Source organism: Sinohyriopsis cumingii, chromosome 6, assembly GCF_028554795.1.
Source record: "Sinohyriopsis cumingii isolate HCF-2022 chromosome 6, ASM2855479v2, whole genome shotgun sequence".
Classification (NCBI taxonomy): domain Eukaryota; kingdom Metazoa; phylum Mollusca; class Bivalvia; order Unionida; family Unionidae; genus Sinohyriopsis; species Sinohyriopsis cumingii.
The window spans coordinates 118,263,839-118,277,011 of record NC_142966.1 but is presented as its reverse complement, the minus strand read 5'-3'; the positions used below and the strand labels follow the sequence as shown (position 1 = coordinate 118,277,011).

Genomic DNA, 13,173 nt, shown 5'->3' with positions numbered 1-13,173 from the left:
TACATACACAATGAAAATCTTTGTCATCTTCATCATGAAGGGCCATGGCAACTGCACTGTCCAGTGTTGTAAAAATATGGTCACTGTACTTTTGTAGGAATTTGGTTGTGTCAAGAACTGACCACACATCATCTAATGAACATAAAGCAGCAATCACAAATAGTGCAAGAAGTCACTATTTTAAGCAGTACCAAATGTATATAATAAAATTAATTTGTAAGCTTTCTCAAACTTAGGTAATTACCGCTTAAAATATTTGAATTTAATTGTTATGCTTTAATTAACGGCAACTCATCATACGATTTTTGTTATGTATTTCATACTAAAATAAATGAATAGTAATACTTTTTCTTAATAATGAAAATTTGCAAACTTATTGCAGCAGAAAAAAGATAGTCCACATAGTGGGTTGCCTACCCTTGTCAGGATAATACAAATGAGTCAAAAGTCACAGACTCAGATGATCCAAGGATCAAAATATCATTACGGCATCAATATATTTGTTAAGAGTTTGAACGATGAGAGAGTTTGAAAAATAATAATTCTCTATATCAGTTTTTAAAGTACAACAATTATTTCCTTTATAGATTGATGGTTTAGAAATTGTTAAGAGTACACAAACTGACAGATAATATTAAAAACAAAAAAGCTTCTCCAAACAGGACATTGATTTGGGATTAACTATTTGTTCTTTATATTCAGGTGGCTAGATTAATATGTTTTTTCATTCAGTATTATGACAAACGTATGTGTTCTGTAATGAAAAAGACATACGCAAACGGTTCTTACAGGCAAATGTCACTAAACTATTTATTATTTTCGTCTGAAATATAATATAAATATTTTTATTTGGTAACGTTCAGTGACCTGGTATAGCTTAGAATACAAAATATTACTGTACGCTTCAACTTTCTAAAATGACTTTAAAACAAAATATTATAAATTAAGAAAAATCAATTAAAAATCTGCAATTTATATTAAATATAAATGATAAGAAGTAATCAAGAAGGCAATCAACACTAATCAAAATATTTACCTGCAACACAAGCCAGGTACACCTTGATGTCAATTTTAGAATATTCATCAAATACCTATAATAATAAAAAACGATTTAATTACTGTCAAAAAGGAAATAATTCCCTCTCTAGCAAGGATTCACATAATGAAACTTACCCATGTATTCATCATACAAATGATATTTGCATACACAGGATCTGCTGATTCCTCCTGCAAAGGATTTGTTTATGAGCTAGAAATTCGATAGTTTCCTACAATCCAAACATTGTATATATTCCTGAATACCATGTACGTGCAAACATGAATGATCAATATACGTGTAAGGTGTTGGTGTAGTACAATAACTAGTATGCGCCTTCGCACCCTATTTATCTGGGATTGAAACGGTTTACTATATTATAGGTTTATTCACAAGCTGTTAAGAAGTTGTCCTGCCCGGAGCATGAGACAGAGGTACTTTTCTCTCTCTCTCTCTCTCACACACACACACACACCTCTCTCTCTCTCTCTCTCTCTCTCTCTCTCTCTCTCTCTCTCACACACACACACACACACACACAAACACGCACGTGTATTCACACACATTCTGTTTCTTTGTATTCCCCATTTTAGATACCAAACGCATTCAGGGCATTAAAAGCACAAAGCATAGTAATTTCCTTCATCGATTTAACATTTTGACCAGATTGTCCCAGGGGTCCCAAACACTATCAAGGTTTTGAGGTTTCTAACCAAAGAGGAGACTCTTTATTACACGGTCCCCATATTTACATAGGTGCGTCTAGGAATTTAAGAAATCAATGTGGTACGATTTTAAGAAACCAATGTGGTGTTGTTTAGCCTCAATAACGCAGTAAATATTGGAGTTTCTCTTTGAAAGCATGCATAGAAGAGTTCTTACTTTTTAAAAATTCAATTTATTGTAGAAATATTAACACAAAACATTGCTAATATTTAACGCAGACGACAGTTTTTTTTAGTAACCAGAAAAAGGCAATGAGCAGTCTGCTTGTCTACATCGATAGCTTCCACTTGGTTTGAAACGCTGACATATTTAGGGCCCATAGTCGACAATCAGGATAGAACTTATAAACAGATCAATGAATTGAGTCAGTTTTATGCATGATTTATATCTTTGATGATTTTTTGTTTTTAAAATATGTTGCTGGAGGAAGACGTTGGGGGGGTACAAACAAAATGGAGGGTGTGAGAATACTATACAGCTAGCACGCAATCCTTACGCATTATTCATGAAGATTCATCTCTTTACATGACCAGCGTCATGATGGTAGGGGATTCAGTCTGATCTCTGATAACTACATTTGCAAATTTACCATTATCTATAAGTCTAATAGGTTTAATAGCAGCTACTGTGATCCCTTCTTAACCAGGCAATTACAGCTTCGTACAAGCAACCCGTGCATAATTGTCAATGAACAATAATACATTTGGTCTTCTACCATCTTTTTGGGGGCCCCGAGTGGTCGAGTGGTCTAAAGCGCTCACCGTTACGGATCGCTGCCATCTCACCTTTGTCTGCGTGGGTTCGAGTCTCAGGTTTGGCCATTGTGGGTATGTGGGAAAGCTTGCCAGTAACTTCTCATGGGTCGGTGGTTCTTTCTGGGGTTTTCCCAGATTCTTCCTCCACCATCTATACTGGCCTCCATATATAGCCAATCTTGTACTGAAAAAGGGCGTTAAACCCTACAGCAACAACTCCACCATCATTTTTGGATTTTAAGTCAAGCTAGTTCTAGTTTTGACACATAATATAGTTTGACAGAAAAATAAAAATACCACCGACCCACAAAACATGAAAGAAAGGAAGTGATATTCGCTTTTATGTTTGCCAATCGTGCATGTAGTTTAATGCATATTCAGGTTTTTAGTCTTTGTAGTTGTACCCCTTGTATTTGTATTTTGATAAGGTGAAGTTGCGCTCCTATTTTCAAATACTTCGATGTGAACCATACTTCTTCGCATTGGCCTGATAGCATTGGCTGACACCGTCCTTGTATCTTACTTACAAAGTTCATGTGACCCGTATTGTTGCTGTCGTATTTATTTTCTAATTATACTCTTAATATGTCTTTTTTCTTTTTCTGTAGTTTTACACTCAGTTATAACATGCACTTTAGTGAAACTGTGTTTCCTGTACATCGAACACTAATTGTATTTGTGATATGTTTTTGCGACCCTACATGTCTTAAAGACCATATCTGATGTAGAAGTTTGAACATATCACTTTTTCTATTTGCTGTGTTGATTTTCTAGCACATTTGCCAGATTTTGATCCGCTGTAAACGTGGATTTTGAATTTATGTTCTATATTGTAGTTAATCATTTCGTATTTGGTTTTAGATGTGCTTCCTTTGTTTGTTTATTTCTTTTACTTTTTTTCAGATCATTTCTGTATTTGAGGATGGTGCTCTTGTTTTTCTCATTCTTGTTTTCAAATATTTTGAAAAGTTATTGTTTCTGTATATCTCCAGTTTATTCCTCGTCAGGTAGCCGACAAATACATAGCGTCGACCGTCGTAACTTCGTGCCTGTCCTTGGTTCGTACGTCACGTTTCTCGCGACCTCACGCGCTTGTTTTGAGATCCTGATGCCATTAAATAGGCCATTACCTTTTGTTAACAACGCCATTAAGTAGTCATTAAGACATATGGGACGAAATAAAATTTAAATACGTACTAAAATTCAGATGAAAGAAAGCACAACAGACATGTTCAAGTTAACTACCGGTAATGCCATTTTTGCCTCAGATTTGTGGTCCTGGATTAAGTGATTGCTTTTTAAGTCAGGGCCGCTCCTCACATGTTAGTTTGCTGGATCTTTTTATTAGCGGGAAATGCAAGACAGACAGTTTTGTGACGGTAAAATGCAATGTAAAAACTTGGTTACTATAACATATACTTCTTATAGCATGTTAGGAACGATTATCAAATTGACAAATATACAGAATTAATCTTTTTACTGAAATATCTAAATATAAGGGAAAAACTCTTTGTTATTTAATAAGATTGAACAAATCTTATTTTTTTAAAAACAAGACCTCACCACGTGTTTAAATATAGTAATTTTATCGAACTTTTGAAAGATATTTTTTTATATAAAAAATGCATCCTAGTTTATTCTTTGATATTTTTGACAACATTGTTTTATTGCAGTTAATATGCGGGTAAGATAAATGAAATACATTACAGATGCAAATATTAATAATACATCGAATAAGCGATCAAGTAATACATATTGGCCTAATTGTCACATTCCAATTTTGCGTCACGTAGCATTTATTTTAGGGACAAGAATCATGGAGGTACTTCTGTAAATAGACCAATCTCCATATATATATATGTAAAAACTGTAGCTGGCAAAGAATTGGGAGAGTTTATGAACATTTTTCAACTCTGAATAAATTAAGCAGATATAATTGAACACTTGCAATGGTGAGCTTAATAGCTCCAGGCAATATTAAAATATAAGCATTACAATTCACGTTAATGGCACGAACCATGGCTGGTCGAGGATACAATATTACAACCAGCGTGTAGTCATTTTTACGTTCTATGTTAACGATTCTACTTATGATGTTCGCTGTTTGTGAATTAAGCAGGTTTGGTCGTCCTAAACTTTGTTTTCCTTTGGGTTTGTGCAAATATATCTTTCTTTCCTTCATTCTCTTAAACAGCTAATTTTAGAATGAAACACATGGTCAAATCACGTACTTATATACCCAGCTGTTAAAACTATTTTGGCTTAATAAGCTCAGCTTTTGATTGGCCAGTACACCAACGTCGTAAAATGATTGGAGAGAATCTCCGTAATCTGATTTGCTAACAGTAAGGTACAAGTTCAGTCTATTTTTGACAATAGAATAAATTTGTACTAAGTAGACCTGTGATACTTAAACATGAAATAATGTTATTTGACCAAAATAATTACACATAAAATTATACTAGGCTGATTTATGATACTGAAACCTGAGATAATATTTATCTGGCCAAAATCATTATACACATATATTTCATGCAATGTAAATCAATATTCTGGTTTTAAAAGCATTTTTACTTTGACCCTATCACAATTGCTACATGCAAAGATGTATTTATGCAAAAGAGTTAGGATGAACTATTAGAGTAGAATGGTTAGTTGAAACTGACTGCTCGCCTCTTTCCAAAAATATCTACAAATAATAATCGTAATATACTTAGTATAGACTTTATACCTGTTTGAGAATCTTTGCTCCCACTGAGTCAATGAATGGAACAGCAGAAAAGTCAACTATAATATGATGTACCGGACAGATATCAGCTCTGGTGGGTGTATAGCTTGTGGCGTTGCCATTCATAACAGTGTTAATGGACACATCTGTTGCGTTTCTCTCTGTCTTTTCTTCAACTGGCAAATTATCCTGCAGTATATATATATATATATATATATATATATATATATATATATATATATATATATATATATATATATATATATATGCATGTATGTATTGTCGGATTGTTTGTTTCAATATTACTGACAGAAGATACTCTTAAAAGACTTACTGTTCCAATGTGCGTTTTGATTTCAAATATATTACCATTCATTTCTGACCTAACAGTATCCGAAGAAAAGATGCAACAATAGGATTGTGTGAGACGCACACATACACTTCATGAATGGAACATAACATACGCATAATATTTTGTACCTTTCTTGCTAATAGATGCTTCATGGTCATCCTTCTTAGTTCTTTTTTGATTTTCTCTGGTTTAACTCCAGTTATTCTTTGCAGTTTTGTGACAAACACGTCACCATTCGCAAAATAGAGAGGAGAGTTGAAACCAACTATCTTGATGCCTGGTTTCTGTTTTCCCTATTAATAATAATAATAATAATAATAATAATAATAATGATAATGATAATGATAATAATAATAATGGGATAAGATTTAAAAAAAACATTTACTTGAGGTAGATTTAAGGTACAGTCCGACTGTGATAATAATAAGAAAACAGAAGAAGAAACAGTTTAATGGAATGAGAAAAATGGTTATTTAATTTAGGTGGACACGAGATGCATACTAATGTTTTCAACCCAAATCCCATTTTTTAATGTAGATAGGTCACTTGTCTCACTTCTAATTTGATGTTTCAAACAAAAATAACTAATATAAAGAAAATAATAATTTATACATAAATATAATATAAATCTGACAAGATCTGACTTACTTCTAATGTGATTTAAAATGGAAATATTATGTATATTACGGTAATGGATTTATTACCTTACTATATTTATTCGTGTCTCTGTAGACTTCAGTTTCACTGATCTTACTCATGGGAAAAACAACTGCCCTGTAAACAAAATCGACAAATCAATCAATAAATCAGGAAACAAATAAACAATGATGTGTTTATATGAGTTTTAATGACACAGTAACACGCTAGTTGCTATATCATGCGGAGTAAATCGAGACAAAGCGCCTTTTCCACTTTTACACGTATGTCTGTGTTAAAACAGTAGTTTTCACAGCCAATCTTTTGTGAAATCTGTAGAACGAATTTGTGTCTAAGTTCATCAAAAAAAAGTATAAAAAAATATCACATTCTATTTCTTCAACACAAAAATGTCAGCTAGTATAATGTGCCCTACATTTGTATCAGTATTGCCTGTAAAAATGTCAGCTAGTATAATGTGCCCTACATTTGTATCAGTACTGCCTGTAAAAATGTCAGCTAGTATAATGTGCCCTACATTTGTATCAGTACTGCCTGTAGAAATGTCAGCTAGTATAACGTGCCCTACATTTGTATCAGTACTGCCTGTACCCTGGATTAGCTAATGTGCAATGTGCACCAACTGTGTGAAAAATATCCTGGATTTAAAGAAAGGAGTAAATTTGATAATGTTGAATTTTGAGAAGAGGAGGCGAGTTGGGGGAGTGGAAGATACCTCTGAGTCCTTATCACAACTGTGATAAAGGAAACGCCCAAACCAATTATAAGACCATAGTCGACATGGAGTATCACTGTGCAGCCGCACGTAACAACCCATATGAGCTGAAATAATAAATTGTACAAGACTTTGAGACTGACAATAAAGTAAAAATACTAAACCATTTATAAATTTCTTATTATATGAGATAAGTTTTTCCTCAAAATCAACACATATCTAGACATTGTAGATATTTGTTTTTATTGATTCATTGTCAGAGCTAATTATAAATAAGCAAATTGCATGAAGTATTTTGGAATTGTTGTATCTTCAGAGTCAAAACAATTAAACCGAATTATTCTTGCTCTTGCATTGAACTTTGACTTCGACTGCATGGTCAGGGTCATAACCAATTTGCAATACTGTCGTATTATCCTAAACAAGTCCTTTATAGTCAATTCTACCTCTCAACATACCTTCATATGATAAACTTTGTAAAGTTATAAAGAAAGCCTATGTTGAATGCTACCATTACTATATTATCAAGTTTTACTTGAAACAAATGGAATTAGAAAAGAGAACTATTAGGTGGTAACGCATATGATGTTTCCAGAAACACAGCTCCTCCAATGTACCTATGTATGCTGGATGTCTTTCTAATGTACCTATTTATGTTGGATGTCTTTCTAATGTACCTATTTATGCTGGATGTCTTTCTAATGTACTTATTAATGATGGATGTATTTCTAATGTACCTATGTATGCTGGATGTCTTTCTAATGTACCTATTTATGCTGGATGTATTTCTAATGTACCCATGTATGCTGGATGTCTTTCTAATGTACCTATTTATGTTGGATGTCTTTCTAATGTACTTATTTATGATGGATGTATTTCTAATGTACTTATTTATGATGGATGTAATTCTAATGTACCCATGTATGCTGGATGTCTTTCTAATGTACCTATTTATGCTGGATGTCTTTCTAATGTACCTATTTATGATGGATGTAATTCTAATGTACTTATTTATGCTGGATGTCTTTACCATCTGAAACACACAACCTATGAGAGATCAATAGTGAACTATCATCTGTCTTTCTAAACTTTTTTACCACATGACAATCTTATTCATCTTTACAAATACAATGATATTAAGATATACAAGTGTTGCGAGAGACAAACTGCAAAAACATTCAATATCGGATGCAAAGAAGTATAGCAGAGAAGAGAGAAAAGTGACAAGCTCAAAAGTTAACCCAAAGGATTGATGATAAAGCAATGCAGACAGCGAAGAATAGACGTGTTGAAACATTTTGTGATTAACTTGTAGCATGATCCAGGAAAGTAAAATTACTGCGTATTTAACAACATAGTGGACTTGTGAGAACTCTAAAGGTTATTAGGATTTAATTCGTAATATTGTACGTTTCTCTTACATTTTCATTTTGTATTTAAGGGAAATAATTATTTCCTGAATATCAGTAAATTTGTTTTTGTTGCATTTGATGATACATATTATAAGACCAAAGAATCGTAACATAAATCGGGGACTCGTGAGGAAGTATGAATGTTTAAAACATACACACACACACACACAAACATGTATATATATATATATATAGAGAGAGAGAGAGAGAGAGAGAGAGAGAGAGAGAAACAGACAGACAGACAGACAGAGACAGAGACAGAGAGACAGACAGACAGACAGATAAAATTATAAATATACACCAGACAGAACGGAAAGTGCTCTCCCTGGATTCCTATAGAAGAATGTTTGATAGTATTTGGCAGAATTAATGTTTTAATACAAATAATACTATCATACAGGTTAGAGAATTTTTAATTCGTACTCTACGGAGATTCGAACCCAGCTCTGCGGGTAAACGGCACCCATCGCCTTGCCTGCATACACGAGTCCATATACCCTCACGACTAAGCAGACATCACCAAAAAATGACGTTACTCAAATATATATGCGTCAATATCTACAGTTTTAATTGATCCAATTTTCATCGTTATATTTTCAGAGTCTTGTAATGTTTTTGTTCCTTGACAGCATTATTTGTTATACACTATAGTTCCATATAATAAAAATGCCTACGTTGTTGATGTAAACCATTATGTCAGTGTAGCTTGCAAACATTTCATATATAATTATATGTGAATGTCGGAAAAAGAAATGCCTTTTGACTGGGGTAAATTATTATTAACTTTTTTAGTCCATTAAAATGTATAAATTAAAGTATCTCAAAAGCTTCCGGTCAATTAAAATGCTAGAAATAGTAATGAAGAAAGAGAATTGAATTAATTGTTATCATTTTCTGGTTTTTGTTTTGCCTCAGTTTATTTGTTTTAAATTATATTTTTAAATGTTATCAGGATAGCGCATGGTTCTGATAGAGATGATTCCAATTTGAATTAGTGTTCCCCATAAAAGCATATGATATCATTAGATGTGATGTAATCTACATTAATTTACGTTTTTAATTGATCCTGATCAGCAATTGATGTACAGCTACATTTAAGATGTTACACTATGACGACAATAACTGAAAGTGACTTTGATAGTACACCGACAACCATGACAGTAGGATTGTTAATTATTTTTGTAGAGATGATTGTGCGTTGTTTCAGATCTATGCTGAAATAAATTGCATTTAAATTTGGCTCATCAGCTAAAATTTTACAACGTTCAGGAAACTTCGCTTCTGTCGTTAAACATGAACCATGTATATTGACTTCACTAATTCTGTGATGCTTGGATCTGTACAGTGACCTTAAGACATGAATCATATTTACTGATTTGACTAATTCCGTGATACTTCGATCTGTTCAATGCCAATAAGACACGAAGTGTGTATACTGGTTTGACTAATTCGGTGATACTTGGATCTGTACCATGCCAATAAGACAATCAAAATTCAACTTTTGCAACCTATTCTGTGATTTTTCCAGAATGGCTTCTTACAATGTGATATATTTCTAACAACAGAGTCAACACTCCTGAATTTAAAATTTAATTAGGCACCCCTAATGTTTCAGGTCGTCTGAGTATAATAGACTGACATAGCCTTAAATATTTGTACAATGTACCAGTGAATTCTATCGTTAAACTTAGCTGATGAATAACGATAAAGGGTGATACTTTTTACTTGCTTAATTTTAAATCCGTTATTTAATTGTCACACAAGTTCAGATATCATTTAAATCAGACACTATAACGCAATGAATCTCTTCTCTCTGTTTTGGTTTATCGGCAATCCTTTCAAGGACTTATTAAGCATTGTATTATTATCTCATTCCAGTTCCAAGAGTTTCATAATTTTGAATCTCTCTCTCTCTCTCTCTCTCTCTCTCTCTCTCTCTCTCTCTGTAAATTGTTTGTTAAACTGATATGCATTTGATTGTCATGCGGTAGAAGCATTTAATGGACTAGCAGGGTATATAACGATCCTACTCATATCCGCTTCTCAAGAAGCCATTCAACTTAATTTTGTACATTAGAGAGAGCTGATGCATCTGGAATTGTACATTAGAGAGTTGATGCATCTTGAAATATGCACGTCATTACTCGTTTGATTCAATGCCAATAGAGTAGAATCAAACAATATTATTAATAATATTATTAATAGGCATTTTCCTTATACTTACAAAGTCATATTTTGATGTCCTCCAGATCTCTGGCAGCTCCAAGAATTGTAAAATCAGGCTCTTTAACGCGACCACGATAATGCTTGATAGTACGCACTGAAATGTACGGTAATTAGCAAATAATTAGAAGATTTGGGTTCTAAATTCTAACTAACTAACTAACTCACTAACTAAATAACTCACTAACTACCTATGCGTGTGTATGCAGAAAAGAAACAAAAGGGAAACAAATTGGGTAATTTATAAGCATGACATTAATAATCCTCGCTTTTGTACGATCCGAATATGAATAATGACAAGGTCTGTTACATATCTGTATAACTTACAAGTAATAACATACATAATTGTTCTCACAAATAAAATGCAATTCACGTACTTACATTTGGCAAGCTCTCGAAAAGATATCCAATCCACAGAATTACTATCAGAACCATGGAGGAAGAAATTAAGCTGGCAAGCTGAAGAAAAAAGCAAAATAAATAAGTCTCAATAGAAACCATAGAGAAAACCAAAATATATAATGTTTCAAAACCTTCAAATAGGAGAATAGGGATCGATACTTGAGATAGTTCAACGTGTTGCAAAAATGTTTTAAAAATTAACAATATTGCTCCCTCTAACTGTTTGAATTATGCATGGTTGTAGGTCGACAAAATCAAAATAAATCGATAAAAAAGTAGCATTGTGCAAATAGCAGACTGAATTTCTACCTTTAACTCGAGTGTGTGTTGGGTCTATCCCCACTTGAGTATAGCCTTACATTCAGTTCGCTAGGGTCTATGAAGCCAGTCATATTGGCCCAAGACCTGACGGCTGAATTAAATAGTGCCTTTTATGCACAGTAATGCCTGGGGGACGAGGCTCTAATTCCTTCCCCCAGGATCAATTAAATAGTCCGCTTATGGACATTAACCAGACGTACACGCCCGTATGGGCGAAAATGTCTATAATTTTAATGATGATGATGATTGTGCGATTACCTGTGTTTTACCACCTGCTGATTCTTGCACAGAGCTTCTAGACACAGAAGCTGCATATGGATAACAGCTGAAGAAGGATCCAAAGACATTCCCAGCACCAAAAGCTATCAATTCCTGGAATTGGAGCAATACGTCATTAATTAGTATAATAACAGGAAATATACCACCTATTTCTCAAATTCTTTGACAATTCATCTTTCTGTCTCTAACTTATTCCTTTCAAGATCATTCGTCGACATCTGTTTATCCAGACTAAGCTGTTCTAAACTGGTGCATGTAAAATGAAAGAAATAAAGCTAGAGGAAAGTAAATGAAACAAAGAAACAGTACGTAAGAAAAGATAAATAGGAAAATAAAAAGAAACAAAATGTTGGTACCTGATTAGAATCGAGACTGTAATTGTGTCTTTTCGCCATCAGAGCAGCCAGTGAGACAGATTGGGCAAAGGAAATGATGGCAATGATAAATATTTCAGTGATATACACGTCAACATGTTGAAATGATGGATAAGATGGTGCCGGCATCCTGGAAATAAAGAGTTGTAGTATGTATCTATTGTCATTTACTACTCTTATCCGATACATAATTAACTTATAATCTATAATCTGTTTTTAAAAGGTTCGATGTGTTGAATTGAAATGTTATTATAAGCTGGGGCCATTTGTAACACATGCAGTTTTTGAAACGTTGCAGTACCGCGTTATTTAGTAACCAGATGCTGTCCGAGAAATGACACCACCTATCCTGTCTCCAAATGTCACCGCGCCGAACCTCAGCCTCAATCTTGCCCTCAAATACAACTGGCACACTTCGTAACCGTAACGAACTACCCTTTGGAAAAAATCACCGGGCCGCGTAGATATAGCAGTTTATAAGTTTGCGATCACATCGTATTTATTCTTTAAGTGTTAAAAATTCAGTGAATTATAAGTGTGAAAAATAAAGACATCAGGACAAATAGGTACATAGATATATTGACAGACCTAATCTAAAGTGTATGTGAGGCGTAACATCTGGTATTATCATGTCTAAAGTTTGCCTCTGACGATGCCACGGAATTTCTGTCTCATCAATCTGAAACCCATATATCCGATTTTCTGAGATTTCTTACTAACTTGTTCACGATTGTGCTCACGATGGCGGTCCAGTTATTTACACATCCTCGTTGTTGATTTTATCCTCCTAAAAGTCTCAAAACCATCACTTACTTATCCATTCGATGACTGAAACCTCCAGTGTTCGCTATGATTGTCATTTATCCTGATATCACTCATGAAAATGATGCACATGTGTCTTTTCCCAGAATTCTTAAAGCTGGCATGAAAAAGTGCTTCGCCGGTTTACTTTGACGGCACATCGCCTGCTACAATGAATCATCATTCCCACCCATGTTCAATCAATGCAATTTATTAAAAGCGAATGTGGAATTGACACAGCTCACAGATCCAAGTTTAGATACCTGGGCCAAGGAACGAATTATCGTGACACTGAGTGGAACTGGATTTCTAAGGAGTCATAATTACCTGCCTTATATGCCGAAATTCAAAATACGAAGACTGAAGCAAAGACAGAGGTAGATGCCTGTGAG

General features: G+C 33.8%; 1 protein-coding gene across 6 annotated transcripts in view; it reads right to left on the bottom strand.

Annotated features, from left to right (window-relative positions):
* Positions 1-13,173, bottom strand: part of LOC149797819 (prestin-like) — a 123,386-nt gene that overhangs the window by 2,908 nt on the left and 107,305 nt on the right. For all 6 annotated transcript variants that reach the window (XM_089962825.1, XM_089962824.1, XM_089962820.1 and 3 more), the window contains 10 exons: positions 11,963-12,110; positions 11,586-11,699; positions 10,986-11,063; positions 10,606-10,701; positions 6,970-7,076; positions 6,302-6,371; positions 5,726-5,890; positions 5,249-5,434; positions 1,037-1,091; positions 8-132 (listed from right to left, as the gene is read on the bottom strand). In XM_089962825.1, the coding sequence (XP_089818951.1) occupies positions 8-132; positions 1,037-1,091; positions 5,249-5,434; positions 5,726-5,890; positions 6,302-6,371; positions 6,970-7,076; positions 10,606-10,701; positions 10,986-11,063; positions 11,586-11,699; positions 11,963-12,110 (1,144 nt within the window). The remainder of the gene's footprint in view (positions 1-7; positions 133-1,036; positions 1,092-5,248; positions 5,435-5,725; positions 5,891-6,301; positions 6,372-6,969; positions 7,077-10,605; positions 10,702-10,985; positions 11,064-11,585; positions 11,700-11,962; positions 12,111-13,173) is intronic.